Below are 17866 nucleotides of genomic sequence, written 5' to 3' on the forward strand. Positions count from 1 at the left end.
GTGTGTGTGGAAATGTGTGTGTGTGTGTGTGTTTGTGTGGATATGTGTGTGTGGAAATGTGTGTGTGTGTGTTTGTGTGGATATGTGTGTGTGGAAATGTGTGTGTGAGTGTGTGTGTTTGTGTGGATGTGTGTGTGTGTGTGTGTGTGTGTGTGTGTGTTTGTGTGGATGTGTGTGTTTGTGTGTGTGGATATGTGTGTGTGAGTGTGTGTGTGTGTGTGTGTTTGTGTGGATGTGTGTGTGGATATGTGTGTGTGTGTGTGTGTGTGTGTGTGTGTGTTTGTGTGGATGTGTGTGTTTGTGTGTGTGGATATGTGTGTGTGAGTGTGTGTGTGTGTGTGTGTTTGTGTGGATGTGTGTGTGGATATGTGTGTGTGTGTGTGTGTGTGTGTGTGTGTGTGTTTGTGTGGATGTGTGTGTTTGTGTGTGTGGATATGTGTGTGTGAGTGTGTGCGCGTGTGCGCTGGCACTTTGACACCCGAACGCATTTTGCTCAGACAGGCAAGCACGAGAGACCAGTCTCATTAAAATCTCGTCTACGGACCCTCCGCTGGTCGTGAGCGTCATTACGCTACAACCACATTCCCCACGGCGCTTTTGCTGCTGCTGCTGCTGTCGACGGAACCCCAAAGGCGCACACCGTGAGACGTGCGCTCAAAAAGGTGCGAGAAGGACAGGCCAGCCGCTTGGGGACAATGGGACCGTCCCCGCGCTGTTAAACCAGGCAGACAAACACACAGGAGGCGGCATGACCAGAACTGAGGAGGTCTGAACTTTGACTGAATCCGCTGTGATCTGGATTAACTGCGACCGCATCTGACCGGTCAGAAGAAGGGGAAAAGATCAGATCAGATTTTTTTTTTTTTATCAACGTGTCAAGTTAATAGCTAATCCACACTATGGCTCCTGGAGACCGCCGTCTGAGAACCTGGCAGGTGCTACTGACCATCTCCTTGCTCATCATCCCTCTGTGTGCACATAACGGTAAGACCGCCGCTCCACCGGAGACCCACCCTGCGCGTGTGCGTGGTAGTGTAGTTTGGGCATTTGTGCAAGGTAGCGCGCACGTTTTTGAATTAAATCACACCTGCACTTGGACGGGGATTTAATAAAACAAGCAGAATCTTCAGATGGAGAAGTAACATTCAGGAAGAGATTTATTCTTCATTAATCGCATGGACAAAGGCTTTGCATTGATTTGCCATTGAGAAAAATATTGCCACGGCGCAATATTGCTATTACATTCCTTTTAATTTGATAAAGGTGACAAGGGTGACGTGATTAATTGGGAACAGGACATGAAGGTGCAACATTTTGAATTTCATTGACCGTTTGACTTAGAAGATTTGTTTTAGAACTGATAGATTTTTAAGCTGCATTGCTATAGATAATAGTGCCACTGTCGAATGGACCGAGTATATAAAAAGAAACACTATAATGTGAAGTATTGCTGTAGTAGCTGTTTATTCTTATGTTCCAAAATCTTCGTTTAAATAGCACAAACATTCAAATGCAATAACTTTACTAAATGCAGCTAAATCCTTTTGTATAAATGAATTGGTCTATAACTGTTAATTAACTCCTCTATGACAGTGATGTTGCTATTTTAGGCAATCTCGAGTCTATTTTGACAGTGGCGAAGACAATCTCTTCTTTTTCGCTCATTAGGCCTAAAGATGATTAGATATAAGCTTCATGGCTGTAGGTTACATCTTTATAAGTGAGATATGCCTGCAGATAATAAGATTCACCGCGGTGCGTCTCCAGACAAAGGCAGGATTAGGTGCACTGTGGTCTGGCTACATGAAGCGCATTGTGCCGCTAAAAGCAATGAATTCCTCCAGACATCCGGGTGGAGAGGGCGGGGGTTTGGTTCTGGACAAGCTCCATCTGCCCCCTTCCTCCTTTTAATTCTACCGTTCTGTTATTCTTCTAACATAAGAAGAAAAATCGCAACAGACTACTGGAAATAAGGACAAAAAATGTTACCCGCGTAAAAAAAAAAAGAGCACCGCCGCTGCCCAGCAACAGGGTGGCTCGTGCCCGTACGTGGGGTCGCTGGGGTTCATGCGGGAGCGCGCAGACCAGGCGTTAACACTGTGACATATAGGTGCATCAAACAATTTTAATTTCGTCAAAATTTTAGCAGCTTTTGTCACTCATTTCAGAAAGTGAAACCCATATATTAGATTCATTACACATAGAGTGAAATATTTCAAGCCCTTATTTCTTGTCATTTTGATGATTATGGGTTACATATAATGAAAATCCTGAATTTTCTGTCTCAGAAATTTAGAATATTGTGAAAAGTTAATTACTGGAAATACATGGTGTCACACCCTAATCACCAAATTAACTTAAAACACCTGCAAAACTTTCCTGAACCTCTAAATGGTCTCTCAGTCTGGGTCATAGGCTACACAATCATTGGGAAGTCAGTGACACCCTACACAAGGTGGGCAAACTACAAAAGGTCATTAGTAAAAAAGCAGGTTGTCCACAGAGTGCTGCATCCAAGCATAGTCATGGAAAGTTGAATAGAAGGAAAAAGTGTAATAGGAAAAGGTGCATCAGCAATGAGGACAACCTCATGCTTGAGAGAATTGTCAAGTTAACCCATTCAAGAAGCTTCACAAAGAGTGGACTGATGCGGGAGTCAGTGCATCATGAGCCACTATGCACAAACGAGTCACATCCTGATCCAGAGATGTCAGAAGTGTCTAACCTGGGCTAAGAAGAAAAGGAACTGGCCTGTTGCTCAGTGCCTCAAAGTCTTGTTTTCAGATGCAAGTAAAGTTTGCATTTCATTTTTAAATCAAGGTCCCAGAGTATGGAGGAAGAGGAAGAATGGAGAGGCAAAGATCAGTGTTGCTTGAAGTTCAGTGTGTAGTGGCCATTTTATCTGCTGGTGTTGATCCACCGTGTTTTCCAAAGTCCACAGTAAACACAGCCATCTATTGGGAAACTCTAGATCACTTCTTGCTTGTTTCTGCTGACAAGCTTTATGGAGATGCGGATTTCATTTTCCTGCAGGGCTTGGCACCTGGCAACACTAGCAAAGGTACTAAAATCTGGTTCAATGGCCATGGTGGTACTGTCCTTGATTGGCCATCAAACTGGCCTGACCTGAACCCCATAGAGAATCTATGGAGTATTGTCAAGAAAAAGATGAGCAACACCAAATCCAACAATACAGATGACCTGAAGGCAGCTATCGAAGCAACCTGGGCTTCCATCACACCTTAGAAGTGCCACAGGCTGATTGCCCCACTGCCACGCTGCAAAATTCATGCAAAAGGAGAACCCACCAAGTATTGAGTACATAGAAATGAACATATTTTTTAGAAACTTGCCATTTATATTTAAAATATCCTTTTTTATTAATCTTAGGAATATTCCACTTTTCTGAATTTTCGGTATTTAGTATCTCTAAGCCACAATCATCACAATTACAAGAAATAAAGGCTTGAAATAGTTCACTCTATGTGTAATGAAACTATATATGAGTTTCACTTTTTGAAATTGGTGACAACAAACATTTAACTTTTTCACAAAATTCTATTGAGATGCACCTCCACCTTGATGAGCAAAAAGGTCTAGACATGTCTGGCATCCTCCCTCTCTGATTTAAACCACAGCTACCAAGTGGCCCGTGGTTAGGGTTGGGGATATGATTTATTAGGTGCAAGACACACAGGTGTATCATTTCAATCCGATTGGCAATTTGAGGTGGAGCTGGTCCATAGGCTATATATTTAGACTATTAGGCTATATTAATTTGTATGGATCTGTTATAATAATTATAATAATAATAGGCAATAATAATAATAATAATGATAATAATAATTACTATTATTATTATTATTAGTAGTAGTATTAGTAGTAGAGAAGTGGTAGTAGTAGCAGTATTACTTTATTATTATTATTGACTATTTTGACATTTTCTTTATTTATCAATTGATTTACTGATGGCCAAAAAGTGTTTGTTGGAATTTCTTCAAATCCATTTGTCTTGTTAAAGTGATAGTTAAGGGTTTTAAAGCCACCCTTAGTTGGTGCTGGAAATTGAATCTAGATGATAGTCCCAGTGTTACCAAGACCATGTCAGACTTCTGATCTTAAAAACGTCTCCAATTTCAAAAATGTCATAGTGATTTATGCAAATATTACTTTATGGACTTTTAAACCATCATTATGTTTACGTTGGGCAGTTATTTTCACAGAAGCTTATAATTATTTACTAAAGAAATGTAGGTAGGAGGTGGCGAACTTTCAGGTATCTTTTTGTGTGAGACAGAATGTGAACAAACCATGTAGATCATTTTGGGTTAGAGTAAAGTAAGTGAAGTGGTGTAATAGGCAAAAATATTGTAGTGGTTTAAGTAAACACTATTCTATTGATTTTTACACTAAATTACTTTTCTATTGGATAGTAACTCAGTGACTGGAAACGCTTTACTTGTTTTATTGTCACTAGAGGTATTGGTGGCACACTGCCTCTTACTTCCATGGAAGTTATCACTTGCTTTTATGTAAATACCTGCCTATTGCAAATGTGACGACAGTTTCAAAGTTAAAAAGATTTTTTTGCAGAGACCTGTGAAGATGCCCTGACATTAATCTGCCTACTAAATATAAAACACGCGGTAGTTTTTTCTGTGTTCTGTTTAGGCAGGAAAACATTTTTTGGCACAGTTTCAGTATGGTAGGAGAATGATAAACTCTGTGTGGTTGTTAGAATGTAGGTCTAAATTTACAATAACTCTGACTTTTCTTGCATGTGGTCTGTAGCCTCATTTAGTATTTGAGTGCTGACCTCTAGCCTTTCATTATTCGGGAGCAAAAACAGTAATTTTTGTCTTTTCTGGATTAAGTTAGAGGAAATTCTGACCCATCCCTTCACTGACATAGAATTACTAACTGTTATCAACTGTGGTCAAGCAGGTTAACATAAATATAAAGTTGTGCCATCAACATATGTATGGTAAGAGATGTTGTATTAATCCACAATCTGAACTGTGGAGAGCAAATAGGTAGTACTGTACACAAGTGGCATAAGAATGGAGCCTTGAGGAACCCCATATGTGATCTCTGTTTGCTAAGATTTATACCAGCCCAATGACACAAAGTAGTCTGCCAAATGAGATCTGATAAGTTCTGAACCAGTATGGCACTTTACCAGACAAACCCAATTTTCCAGTCCAGTTTTTCACTTTGTATTTTAGGCACAACTGTATAGTTTCTTAACACATCCTTACCCAAGAATTTACTCATACAGTGACAAATAAATGATTATTCTATTCTATTATATTCTATTCTATTCTATTCTATTCTAATATTTTGTACTACAGTATTTTAAATAAAAGACTATAGGACTAATAAATGTTCAGAGGGGATCAAGTTGAATGTAAATAGTGTCAGCCACTGTTCTGTTTCTGAGGATTTAATTAACATTCTTTCAGTAAAATAATAAAGTAAAAGGCTAATAACTCCATCAATGCATAGCAATGGCCTTTTCTTGATGCAGCCATGGAAAATGACATGGATTGGATCCAGACTCTTGGGTGCACTGTGTGTGTGTGTGTGTGTGTGTGTGTGTGTGTGTGTGTGTGTGCGTGTGCGTGTGTGTGTGTGTGTGTGTCTGTGTGTCTATGTGTGTATGTGTGTATGCACTCACTGAGTGGCTGCATACTGTGTGGTCCATCTGCCCTGCAGCCCCACAAAGCTCATGATATGTCAGAATAGATCAGTCTGTTGCCATCTTTCACACCAAAACACACTGAAGGAGGTGAGGTCAGGATGGTATTAATAGTTTAGAAATAATACAAAACCCACAAAAGACAACAGGGTAGAGATTGGAGTTTTAAAATGCCTGGAATAAATAATGTTAATAAAATATGATTTAATTCTCAAATCAAATGTTCTGTCTTGTTGCTCTGCTTGTATATTTTGGTGTTTTTAGTTGGCGTGGCTGTCTCAGTCCTAACCAATCAAAGTGACCACAGGTAGATCTTGTTACCATGGTGACTAGCTCAGTGCAGTGCTAGAGGTTATGAGCTGAAAGCCAGTTAAAGGTACAAATCACGGCCTGCCAAAGACAGATGTCACATAACAAAAGCAGAGCATCATAAGTTTAGTTTGAGTATCTTGTAATCTCCTCATGTTCCTCTTTTACTCTTTGACTCTCTTCAAAGACTTCCAGCTGTTAACAGGATGCAGCTTCGTCTAAGGCTCAACCGAGCAAATTGGCAGACTGATCTCTTCAGTGAGAACCAAATCTGTTGAAGTCGGTTCGAGACGATGGAGAATGTCTCTTTCCAAAAAAGAAAAGCATTACCAGAGGCCTTCAGATTCATTCCAAGTCCTTCTTTTCCCAGAGATGGAGCTGGCATCCAGCGCCTACTGATTGGCCGGGTGATTGATTGAAAAACAGGGAAGAGAAGGAGCGCCAACACTAGAGTCTCTGTTTCCACTGCATTTCCCTCGCCTGCTCCTCCTTCCAACACAGCACCTCTTTACATCTCACCATGGCAACTGCACTCCGTGAGTGTGTGCAAGTGAGGTGAATCTCATGGCTTCTTAGCTGCCACCAGTCTTCGTGACTCGAGGCACGTTCAGATGGTTTTTGTTTGAGTGCTGAATGGAGAACCACATATTGAAAGGTGGCACTTCTTATTGAACAGAAGGATTTGAGGGTGATGATGGAAGAGAAGCCGTCCAGCAAACCCTTTGGCTAGGTTAAGCTGTTCTGCAGATGCAGGCCAAAGAAACATGTAAAGAGACGGCAGACAATTGTGGGAACATACAAAAAAAATATTCCTAGAAGATAAAGAGCTTTATGGATGGCACATAAAAAGCACTTTTTTAGCCTTACTGGCCACTTAAAGCGCTCTTACACAACAAGCCACTTTAACCCATCCACACACACATTTACACACTGATTTGCAGATTGGGGGCATTCAGTGTCTTGTCTAAGGTTGGTTTGATATGTCGCTGGGAAAGCTATGACTAAATGGACAACCTGCCTGTTGGGAGAGGACTACACATCTTCCTAACTCACAGCTGTCCCCTGTCTTTCCATCTAGCTCCAAGTTTGAATACCAATAGTACAAGTTTCAACACTGTTTAACAGTACTACTACTGTATTTGTTTATTAGGTACCAAGCATCTCATTGGAAGCAAAAATCCTTCATTTTTATGATTGCACTAGCCTGAAGGTGGATAAGTTAGTATGTTAACTCTGCTAACTTTTCACTGCCCTAGTTGATAAATGTAGATTACTATATTCAGATGAGACCAAACTGAGGGTTTTGGTCTTCATGCAACATGAATGCTAGGTGTGGCAGAAAACCAACACATGCACCCCACCCTGAACTCAGTATCCCTACAATGGAACATGATGGGCTGTGGACATGCTGTAATTTCAGCAGGGAAAGGTAAGGTGGTTGGAATTGATGGACAGATGGATGGAGCAAAATATAGGGCAATTTTAGTTGAAAACCTGTACAAGAGAGTGCCAAAGACTTGATAGAGCTGCAGAGTTTCACCTTCAACCAGGACAATAACGTTAAACATACAGCCAGAGGTACAGTGGGATGGTTAATATCAATGTATATTTATGTGTTAAAAAGAAGATCAAAATCCAATTGAGAATCTGTGGCGAAACCAGAGAAGTGATGTTGAGTTGCTTTCCATCCAATCAAACTAAGGTTTAGCTATTTGGCAAAGAATTGACCAAAAGAATCCAGTCTGTAGGCGTGCAACGACAAAATCCCGAAATCCTAATTAAAGAGATTAAAATTTGTGGTTTATTTTTAAATTTGTTTAACTTTTATTTTACAAGGAAGTCCCTTGAAATAAAATCTCTTTTTTCGAAGGAGACCTGGCCAAGAGGCAATGTGACAAAACTGTTGTAATGTAGTAAGTAGTGTGACAAAATTTAAAAAAAGGTTCAATCTTGTCCTAATGCATAAACAGTTCCCACCACAGCCCTAGCAAAAATGTGTAGAAAGTAGTAGAAAACAGTAACTACACTAAAAAGGTTTCTGCCTTTAAAATTTCATGTTAAGAAATTATAAAATGTGTTTCTTTTTTAGCAAAAATATGAGCCCAATTCCTTCTGGCACCCCTAAAAATTCCTATAAAATAAATCCAAATGTAAGGTAAGGAAGCATTTTTGATTTATAATGGACATTTTACTTTTATATTATATATTTTTGGCTTCCTTTTATCATAGGGTATACATATGATGCACCATTAAGGTCTATATTTCTGAGCAAATCTTAAAAATGGGAAAGACAAGAAAGCATTACATGTAAGTAGATTTGTGGACTATAACAAAATAGGTAAATGTGTTAGGTAAATTGCATAATTAAAAAAACCGTAGCAAATAAGTCAACTGTAACAAATATGGCCAGAACCCACGTTAATCTTGCCACCATGAACAAAATGGCATTTTGAGGCCACCAAATAAACAAAGCAACTATTAGAAGCTATATGTTTTGGTGGCATGTTTTTCTGTCCTGCCCTCACTAACTTAGATGGGGAGTGATTTTACCTGGAGGGTTTGAGGTCTGGCCAGGCATAAATTGATCTTTGTAGCAACAAACACTCCAGATGGGTTTGGAGTGAAAAAAGGAACAATATGTGAAAAAGCTTTTCATTCCCATTCTTAAGTATGATGTAGAATCTGTGATGCTGTGGGCCTGTTTCTCTTTCAAAGACTGTAAATCTCAGGAACTCTTTGAATACCAAGACATTTTGAAGTAAACATATGATAAAAAACTAAAAATGGTTCGTCTTTGGGACTTTCTACAAGATAGCAGGCTTCACTAGACACAAGGCAAAAGCAACCTTCTTCCATTGCCCATATCAGGATTTAAACAGTAAGAAATCACAACTGTCATGACTGCTTTTGCTTTGACTTAAGAGCTCACAGCTTTGTTTTGTTTGGGCAGGAATATATAATTGCTGTAGAAATCATCTTTGCAGTAAAAATTTTTTTGTTATGTTTCTTGACAGGGCGGCACTCACTGGCCAGACGGCATCCTCACCACAACCACTCATCTGTCCACAAGGAAGCCTTGGACACCAGAATGGTTCTCAGTGATGACTCAGCAGAGAGAGAGCATCTGATTGGGGCAGGAATTGGCGCCAGGCTCCCGCTCAGCTCCGCCAGACATCACCACTCTCACAAACGCCACCACTTGGATTTTGTAGAGGAGGACCAACATGGGGAGGAACTAACAGCTGGGGGGGCGGGGGCAGGACCAGACCATCCCAGTAACCCGTTATCTGATGACGTTATCACAGTGGCGTTTCACAGTCCAGCTCCAGATGTTGTGCCCTCTGATGTCACTCTGGATTGGACGAAAACCCCCAAAGCTCAAAAGCAGAAAGGTGGAGACCCTGATAAGTGGGCCATAAACGATTATTACGACTACCTGTCTTCTGACAATGACGTCTCAGCAGTAGATACTACTCCAGTACCTGAACCAACCCCTTCACCTCCAGCGGACATGGAGGATGAGAATCCACTCTTGGCAGGTTCCCCGGCGATCCGCAAAGATATAAAGCCAAACGTCAGTGGTGGGTCAGCTTTACCAGCTCCTCCTATGCAGGGACTAGACAACAATGATGGAGTGGGTATAAGTGGGGCCATGGGTGCGGATGGCTGCAGGCTGGGCTTTGTGCTGTCTGGACCAGGAGTTTGTGTTTCTCAGTGTGATATTGAACCTAACTTTTGCTTCAATGGTGGGATGTGCACCGTGGTGGCAGGAATGGGAGCCTTCTGTAGGTGAGACACATTATAAAGCATCAAGACAGCTCTGTATTTTGCAATGAAGTCTTCCTTTTTATGCATGTTTAACGTATTACAAGTACAGTGTGGCCTTTAAGTTGACAACTGGCAACTCTGATTAACAGCCGGGGTGTTTGGATCAAAAACATTCCTCTTTTTAATTTGTCTCATTGTAATCATTCCCCAATGTTTTGTCCTCTGACACAAAGGGAAAGATTAAGGACGCTACATGTAGGCAAACACACACATGCACAAAGACAGAAGGCTGGCTTAATGTGTCATGCGGGTTCGTCAAGATTACAGCAGGATCCCCAAAGGATTAGCTCTGTTTTTTGAGGTGGGAGATGAAGAGAGTACGTGCTAGCCGCCTGTTGATGGAACTGAGAGAAATATGATAATAAAGAAAGGCACACAAACACACAGAGCTTCCTCATGCAAAATGCAGATACACAACGAAGACCAGATTGCATTGCAACCATCTGTCCAATCTGCAGCTTGACTGTCGGCTTGGAGACAAACTGTTGCTCATCCTATCCTACCTGCAAAGCAACATCAGAAACATATGCACAGATGCATGCATAGACTTGCACATGGTTTAGATGTTTGTAGTCAGTTGCACAAGTAGAACGGGTACGGAAAAAAATACAAGCATGTATGCATGCACGTGCGCCGATCCTTTGATCTCATTAGGTGCAAGGCTGCTTGTTGAACAGGCTCCTGGTTGCACCACATAATGTGCAGGTACTACTGCATTCCTGTTTTAAAATATTGAACATCTTGCAGTGATACAGTGCCTTGCAAAATATCTATTTCGCTTGACTGTTTCCGCATTTTGTCATATTGCAGCATCAAACGTCAATGTATTTTATTGAGATTCAGCGAGACAGACAAACTGAAAGTATCACATAGTTGTTAAATGCAAGGGTAATGATCAAAACAGTGTGCCGTGCATTTGTTTTCAGCTTCCTTTACTCTGCTAACCCTAAGTAAAACCCAGTGCTACTACTTGCTTTCAGAAACAAGCAAACAGAATTAGTGAGTCCAGCTGTCTGCAATCTAGCTGTTCTGTGAAGTCGTCAGAGGTTTGTTGGAGACCAAGAAAGGCCGAAGTTTTGAACATCTCTAAATAAGTGAAGAATATGGCCCAAATCAAAGCTAATCGGAGATGCAGGTAACTCTGAAAAGAGTTTTAGAGATCCATAGCTCAGATGGAAAAAATTGTTTGACAGGAACATGTTTAGCCATGTACTCCACACATCTGTCTTTTATGGAATAGTGGCCCGAAGAACCTCATTATTGAAAGAAGTGAGAAGTACTGTTTTTAGTTTGCCACAAGCCATGTGGGGTACAGCAAATACAGAAAATGTTCCTTCTACTTCAGATGTGATCTGATGTAGTCTGGTTCATCCGAATCATTCAAAAATGATTCAGACGTTTGCAGTCAGTCTCACAGGTGGAACAGATAAAGGGGAAAACACAACACATATGTATGCACATGCTCTGATCCTTTAAGGAAGAGGCAGTCACAATTTGACAGATTTTCATTTGTGACTGAAAACTGTGTATACTATTTCTTCAACTTCTTATTCCCTACTAGGTGTTCTATCGTACAAAATCTTGATAAGAAAGTTAAAGTTTGCAGTTGTAATGCCACCAAAAATATATATATATTGCCTTGTAAAGGTATGAATACCTTTGCAAGGCACTTTAAATCTGCCAGTGCCATACGCCCACAGAGGAGCCTCTTGGTTCTGGCTCACTAATAGCATGTGTCATTATCTGCTAGGTCAAAGTGGTAATAGCATTTTAAAAGCTAAGTTAGCTCTGTATTATATTTCTTCTTCTCTCTATCCCTTCGTGTCCAGGTGTAATGTACAGGACTACATCTGGAATAAAGGCCTGCGCTGTGAATGGGCCGTGACGGAGTTTCAGGTGCTGTGCGTGGTGGTGGCAGTGGCGTCTTTCGTTGTCCTCCTGCTATTCATGATTGTTGTCTTCTTCGCCAAGAGCCTGTACCGCCTCAAAAACGAGAACATGCGCCTCCGCAAACGCAGGTGTGTGTGTTCTGCCCGCCTTTGGAATGCCCAGAGTTGTTTGATTTTTACCGTGACTCATTTTGCCGCAAATGGAGAAAAAAAACCACACTTCTGTAAATATTTATATCACACGTGTCCCTCTCTGCGTTCTTGCAGTAAGTACCGCCCCCAGAGCACAGAGCCCCAGACGGATGGCCTCTCGGTTTCGACGACAGCTGACGGCTCGCAGCCAAATGTAAGGAAACTGTGTGACACCCCTCCGCCTGCCCCCCAAGCTCATACTCACAACCTGGCGTACTATGACAACATTATCTGTCAGGTATGCCTCCACTCTCCTCCTGTTGGCTTCTGACCTTCTGTTTTCAGTATTTTCAGTCTGTTTCTCTCTATACCCTTTGTTCCTGCCTGCTCCTCATTATGTTCTCTCCTATGCCTCCCAGCCAGCTTAAACTGTGATTTGCTGTATTTTATGGATCTATCTTGATCTGCTACCAAGTGTGTGTGCATGTTTGCCATCTGTTCAGTTTAACTACCAATCATCAGTTAAATCAAATTATTTTCTTTAGGATGTCCACTTGCAAATGAGTTTGTGTAGCATGCCTGTGTGTAACCATTTTTATATTCACCGACCACCCCTCAGAGGCCATCAACAACCAGCAATCCCTGGGAGTATAGGCACAGAAAGCCTTATAACCACTTCCAGGTAAGCACAGTGGAGATGTCTACTCTGCCTCCGCTCACCTCCCATATTTGCTTTAATCCCCCCCCACTGTGCAATTACTAGCTGTCAAATATGGTGAAAACCTTACTTCCAACATTTCTCTCCTGAATCCGATCATTGCACACTCCAGGTGAAATGACGGATGACCTCTCACAAGGCAACCATTTGTTCGGATGCTTAATGCAATATCCCCTGCAGTATGATTAAACACTAGGCTGCCTCATTTGTTTCCTTTCTCACCCGCGTCTCTGCTGCTTCCCGAGGTGCTCGGCGAGGCAAGAGAACCTCCATTTCCTTCAGCACACGCAGCCATTTTAGCTTCTTGTGCAGCTGTTCTATATATCTTCTCTGCATCAGATTTAGGGTTGCTATGATGTTATGAACCAAACTGCTTCACAGTAGCATATAAATGGGTGCAAATTACAAGTGCATTAATTACTGTCTCAATGGGGGTTTGGGCTGTGTGTGTGTGTGTGTGTGTGTGTGTGTGTGTGTGTGTGTGTGTGTGTGTGTGTGGTGTGTGGAGGAGGGGGGTCAGGTGGGAGGAACCCAATTGCAATTAATAAGACTGTTTTACTCAACTTACTCAGTGTACAGATGCCATCAAAGAGCATTGTTCTGTGAGATCTGAACAGAAATGTTGCTTTAAACTTTTGAAACCTTCAATCCGACGTGTTGAAGCGCACTTAGGGTGTTGGGTCCAGCAGAAGCTAAGCGTGACCGATTGATGGTGCCCTATTTACTGCCTGCTGTGCCGATGACCTTCAAACGTCCATGACATTCCAATAAATGGCCCGCTTGAACATTTACACACTGACACATCAACAAATGTACAAACATGCAAACAACACAGACATGAATCTTTGACTTCACTGTTGTTGAAACTCATCATCAGACTATTGTTTTCTAAAAATCATGTATCTGGGTGAAAAAAACCTAAATGAACAATTGCGCCTTATTTTTCTTTCAACCTTAGTCTCTGTTTTCATCTCTGTTAATGTTTCCCTGCAGCGATTATAGATGAGTTTCTGTGACTGCCGGATGCTCTAAATGTCAGGGCTAGAGGCTAAAAAGCCACAACAAGCATATAGTCTGGAGTGCATTCTCTGAAATGTCATAAAACGAATAGGTATTTTTTGCAGACCAGGGCATTAAATTAAATAATACTGGTACTGTTTCAGCCCGTATAATAACTGTAATCCTTCTTTTACATTTCTTTTACATTTCATATTTTGTGCATGCAAAGTAAATGCAGAAAATAAGTTGCAAATAATGATTTTTATTCTCTCCCACAGCTGTTCCATAACTGCTTGCAATAGTTTCTTTCCTCAAGCCTCTCCTCCTTCCCTTGTTGACATGGGAATAAAACACATTTGTGTTGACCACAAATATCAACACATACTTATTTCCAAATACCGGTACTTGCTAAAAAGTCAAACTTTTCCTAACCCCCTTAAAGATTTGTGTCACACTCAAATGTTTATGATAATCAAGGATTTTCTTTATATCAGAAAAATAAAACCTGAATAAATACAAAAAACTGTTTTCAAATGATGATTTCATTTAATAAGTGAAACATTCTATCCAAACCAATGTGGTGGTATGTGAAAAAGTAAATACCCCCTAAATCTAATAAATTGTTGTTGCATATTTGGCTGCAATTGCTGCCATCAAGTGTTTACGATAACTGGCAACGATTCTTTTACATTGCAGCGGAGGAATTATGACCCACTCTACTTTGCATGTGATTTAATTCATCCATATTTCAAACATAAGCAAACTGTTAAGTCATGCTGCAGCATCTGAATTAGATTTAAGTCCAGACATTGACTAGGCCATGCCAAACCAATTTTGTTACTTTCGAACCATTCGGAAGCAGACCTACTGGTGTACTCTGGATTACTGTCCTGCTGGATAACCCTAGTTGAGCTTTAGCTCATGAACTGTTGACTGGTCTTTTACCTTAAGGACTTTCTGGTAGAGAGCAGAATTCATCGTTCCATCAATTACGGCAAGTCATTTAGGTCCTCAAGTAACAAGGCAGCCTCAGATCATGAGACTTCCTTCAGCATGTCTCAGTTTGATGTTCTTTTTCTAAAGTGTTGTGTTGTGTCTTGCAAGTAGTTACACTTTGGTGATGTCGCTTCAGAGAGGATGGAGGCCAGTTTTTCGGCCCAGTCTCTTTATTTTTGCTGAATCATGAACACTGGCCCTAACGGACTCAAATGAGATCTGCACAGTTTTACTCTCATGACTCCATCAGCAACTCCAAAATGGTAAAGATCTGATCCACTGTTCTGGATCTGGAGTTTGACAATCAGCGGGGGCCTCCTTTCCTACAACTTAGAGTAGGCTTTCCTAGGGAGGCTGAGAATTGGTCCCATCTAGTAATGATTGGGTCCACCACTGCAGTCAGCAGGGGTTTGTACCAGTGTGCAACATTGAAAATATAAGGAGGTCAGATGGGAGGCCAAGAATAGTCTTTTAGATTTTGATCATACAAATTTAGACCAAATTCAGACCTTTGGCCTTCTAACTATACATGTTGCGGAACTAAGAAAAAACACATTTGTATTGTGCAGAAATAAAGGAAATAAATATATTTATGAGACAAAACTTAAAGCATAAACCACAAATAGTAAAAAGAGAGATACAAATATGTAGGAAATGGCACATATAATATTTAAATAAAAGCCATATAATTTATTACAAATAATTGTTTTTTGTGTTCTCTCAAAACATCACCAGTCTCAGCTGCCTTCAGGTCTTCAGATCCAAAAATGAGAGGACTTAAGAAAAAGATTCCTCTTTGTGAACTTTAGGTACTAACTAAAGACCCTTTCCAGAACACCCTGGCAGCCTGAAGGGCCTGTACGATAAATGAAAATCTGTTAAACAGATTGAAATGGGGGCATGGCGGTGGCACAGAGGTGACCCATATTCAGAGACTTCAGTCCTTGATGCAGCCACCATGGGTTCTACTCCTGCCCTGACGACCTTTGCTGCATGTCTTGCCCGTCTCTCCACCCGTTTCATTTCAGCTTACCGCCATAAGAAAAATAAAGGCCACTAGTGCTGCAAAAAACTGGTTGAAATGAAAATACTAATAGTTTTAAAGACCAATTAAAGCACTTTAATATTGATTCTAAAATGCACAAGAATGTGAAGAATGCTGTATGTGTTATGTGAGCTTGCTTTCTGGTCCCCATCTCTCCTTTAGACATTACTGGACTGAATTGTTCTACTTTCTACTTTTACTTCTAGTTTAGTTGGGACACTCTTCTCGTGTTGTTAATAGAAAAAAAAAAAAAATAGCTATAACCCAGTGATTGCTCTGTTAAGTCTTAGTGAGTGAGTTGTGTACTGGAATTTCTTTACATTTCACTAAAAGTGGACATCTTTTGTTTTAACTGAGAACAAATGTGTTTCTTGAACTAAATGTAATTTTATTTTCCACAACTTATGCATGTCTCAAGAGCAACTGATTGTCTCTGCAGGATGAACCACAGAAGAAGGAAAACCAAGCCAAGTCTCCTCAGCCCAAGGAGGAGGGGTCTATGAACATCCTGAACTCCCACTCCCCGAAACATGAGAACAACCGCCCTGACTCTGCAGTCCATGGCCACACCCCCAACAACACAGAGGAAAATGCAGAGGTAAACATGCTCCAGAACAACCTGGTGTAGCGCCAGCACATGATTAAGTGTGCAGCTGTTGAATCAAACAAAAATATTTTACGCAGAGCTCTTAGGAAAAAAAAAAATGTTTACACCTTGCAAAGTAAGATTTTCTAAAAGGACCTAGTAAGATCTAAAGTTAAAAGTGAGCACAACACATATTTATAGTTCCAACGAGAGAAGCACAATAGTTCTGTTTACGCGGCTGCCATGCTCACACCGATCACACAGTGGCCCCGCCGCCTCATTTCCTCCTCCTACCTGCCTTTAATGCTGGACTAAAATCTCTGGCTCGGACCAACTACTGACTGACTGTTCGCTCTACTGATGCTCTGCCTTGGTCTTTTGGCCAATGAACTTCTGCATTGTCTTTTCCCCTACCCTTCTCTTCCTTTCCTCCTCCCCGCCTCTGCCTTTCCCCACCTAAGTGTGTCTCTCTGCCCGCATGCATTGGTGTTATCAGCAAAAAAAAGTGTCTGAAAAACATATAATTTGAAAAAAAAAAGGAAATTATGTGGAAATAAAGTGAATCTGTATTTGCAAACGTTTAATGTTCAACATTTTGAAAATAAGTGGATATGTCTAGATTACATGAGGATAAAGTAACTGCTTGGAGTTGATATTTGAATCTATATGCATATATTACACACGCTGTGTCTTGGTTTTCAATGTGTTTTGCTATCTTTAATGTACTTGATATTCTTTTTTACTTTTTTGGCTATTCATGGAGGGTTACAGTTCACGGTTGTTGGAATAAATCTTTTTAATTCTACTCAGTTTGTCCTTGTGTGTTGCCATTAGGTCCACTTTCCCCTGCAGACTCTCTCTTCCTCCATGGCTGTTTTCTCTTTTTTTTCTTTCTGCATGTCTGCACACAATGAAGCTTAATACTGCCTAACCAAATAATAACTGATGCATGGCTGACCCCACTTTTATGCTACAGTAGGCTGGTCCTCACAGGTTACACAGCAAAAATCCACAGTAAGTACCCATTCAGGACCATGGACAGCTCCAAAAACGTGACCTTCTTAGAATCTCCCATAAAAACTTTTCAAATCTTGCTTTATATTCCTAACTATAAATTAAACACACAGTTTCAGTCAGACGTTTGCATGTATTCATCATGAGCATACATATCATAATAATTTGGGGCTTTCAATGATTTATCTGAATACTTTTCCAGGGCCAATTATATTACAAACAAGTTTCAATAATTTAAAAAAAAGAAGTTGGGTGCACAAGTTTAATTTTATCCAATGAGAGTGAAAATTATACATCCAGTCTCAAATATATAAATACTTACCCACTCATATTTGGTTTGATGTTCCACTCACGTTGGCAGAACTGATTGCTAGCTGGGTTTTTAAGTATAGTCTGCACATTTTAGGAAGAGTTAACGTTGAAACTTTGGGAAACATTCCAGATGCGTTATGTTACTCTGATTTATCTATTCTAAAACCAGTTTCCATGTGTGTTTGTAATCATTGCCCTGTTCAAACACCCAAATGTGTCCAAATTTCCACTGTCTGATCCAAAGTGTCACCCTCAGATTAAATGAGATTGGTTAGAATAGCCCAGAAAACAACAAGGCTACAGCTATATTGCTGAACGCTGTTAGAACACCAGTATCATA

The 17866-nt window shown here is 40.6% G+C and overlaps 1 protein-coding gene across 3 annotated transcripts; it reads left to right on the forward strand.

Annotated features, from left to right (window-relative positions):
* Positions 1–439: 439 nt before the first annotated feature.
* Positions 440–17005, forward strand: LOC124879519 (chondroitin sulfate proteoglycan 5-like). 3 transcript variants are annotated; one of them, XM_047384129.1, is made up of 6 exons: positions 440–984; positions 9022–9796; positions 11665–11853; positions 11992–12070; positions 12476–12538; positions 16054–17005. In XM_047384129.1, exons 1-6 carry the CDS (start codon positions 900–902, stop codon positions 16240–16242), a joined length of 1380 nt encoding a protein of 459 aa, XP_047240085.1. In that variant the 5' UTR covers positions 440–899; the 3' UTR covers positions 16243–17005. The 3 variants fall into 3 exon arrangements, with proteins under 3 accessions (XP_047240085.1, XP_047240087.1, XP_047240084.1); XM_047384131.1 differs by lacking the exon at positions 12476–12538 and having other exon boundaries at positions 441–984; XM_047384128.1 differs by lacking the exon at positions 12476–12538 and having other exon boundaries at positions 446–984; positions 11992–12154.
* The last annotated feature ends 861 nt before the right edge of the window (positions 17006–17866 follow it).

The sequence above is a fragment of the Girardinichthys multiradiatus genome, chromosome 13, assembly GCF_021462225.1.
Source record: "Girardinichthys multiradiatus isolate DD_20200921_A chromosome 13, DD_fGirMul_XY1, whole genome shotgun sequence".
NCBI lineage: Eukaryota > Metazoa > Chordata > Actinopteri > Cyprinodontiformes > Goodeidae > Girardinichthys > Girardinichthys multiradiatus.

Bases quoted from the DNA above. Each gene is read 5' to 3' on its own strand.
- LOC124879519 (XM_047384128.1), top strand. From the start codon at position 900: ATGGCTCCTGGAGACCGCCGTCTGAGAACCTGGCAGGTGCTACTGACC. The intron at 985-9,021 runs GTAAGACCGCCG...GTTTCTTGACAG, and splicing joins CCCTCTGTGTGCACATAACG to GGCGGCACTCACTGGCCAGA. The intron at 9,797-11,664 runs GTGAGACACATT...CTTCGTGTCCAG, and splicing joins GGAATGGGAGCCTTCTGTAG to GTGTAATGTACAGGACTACA.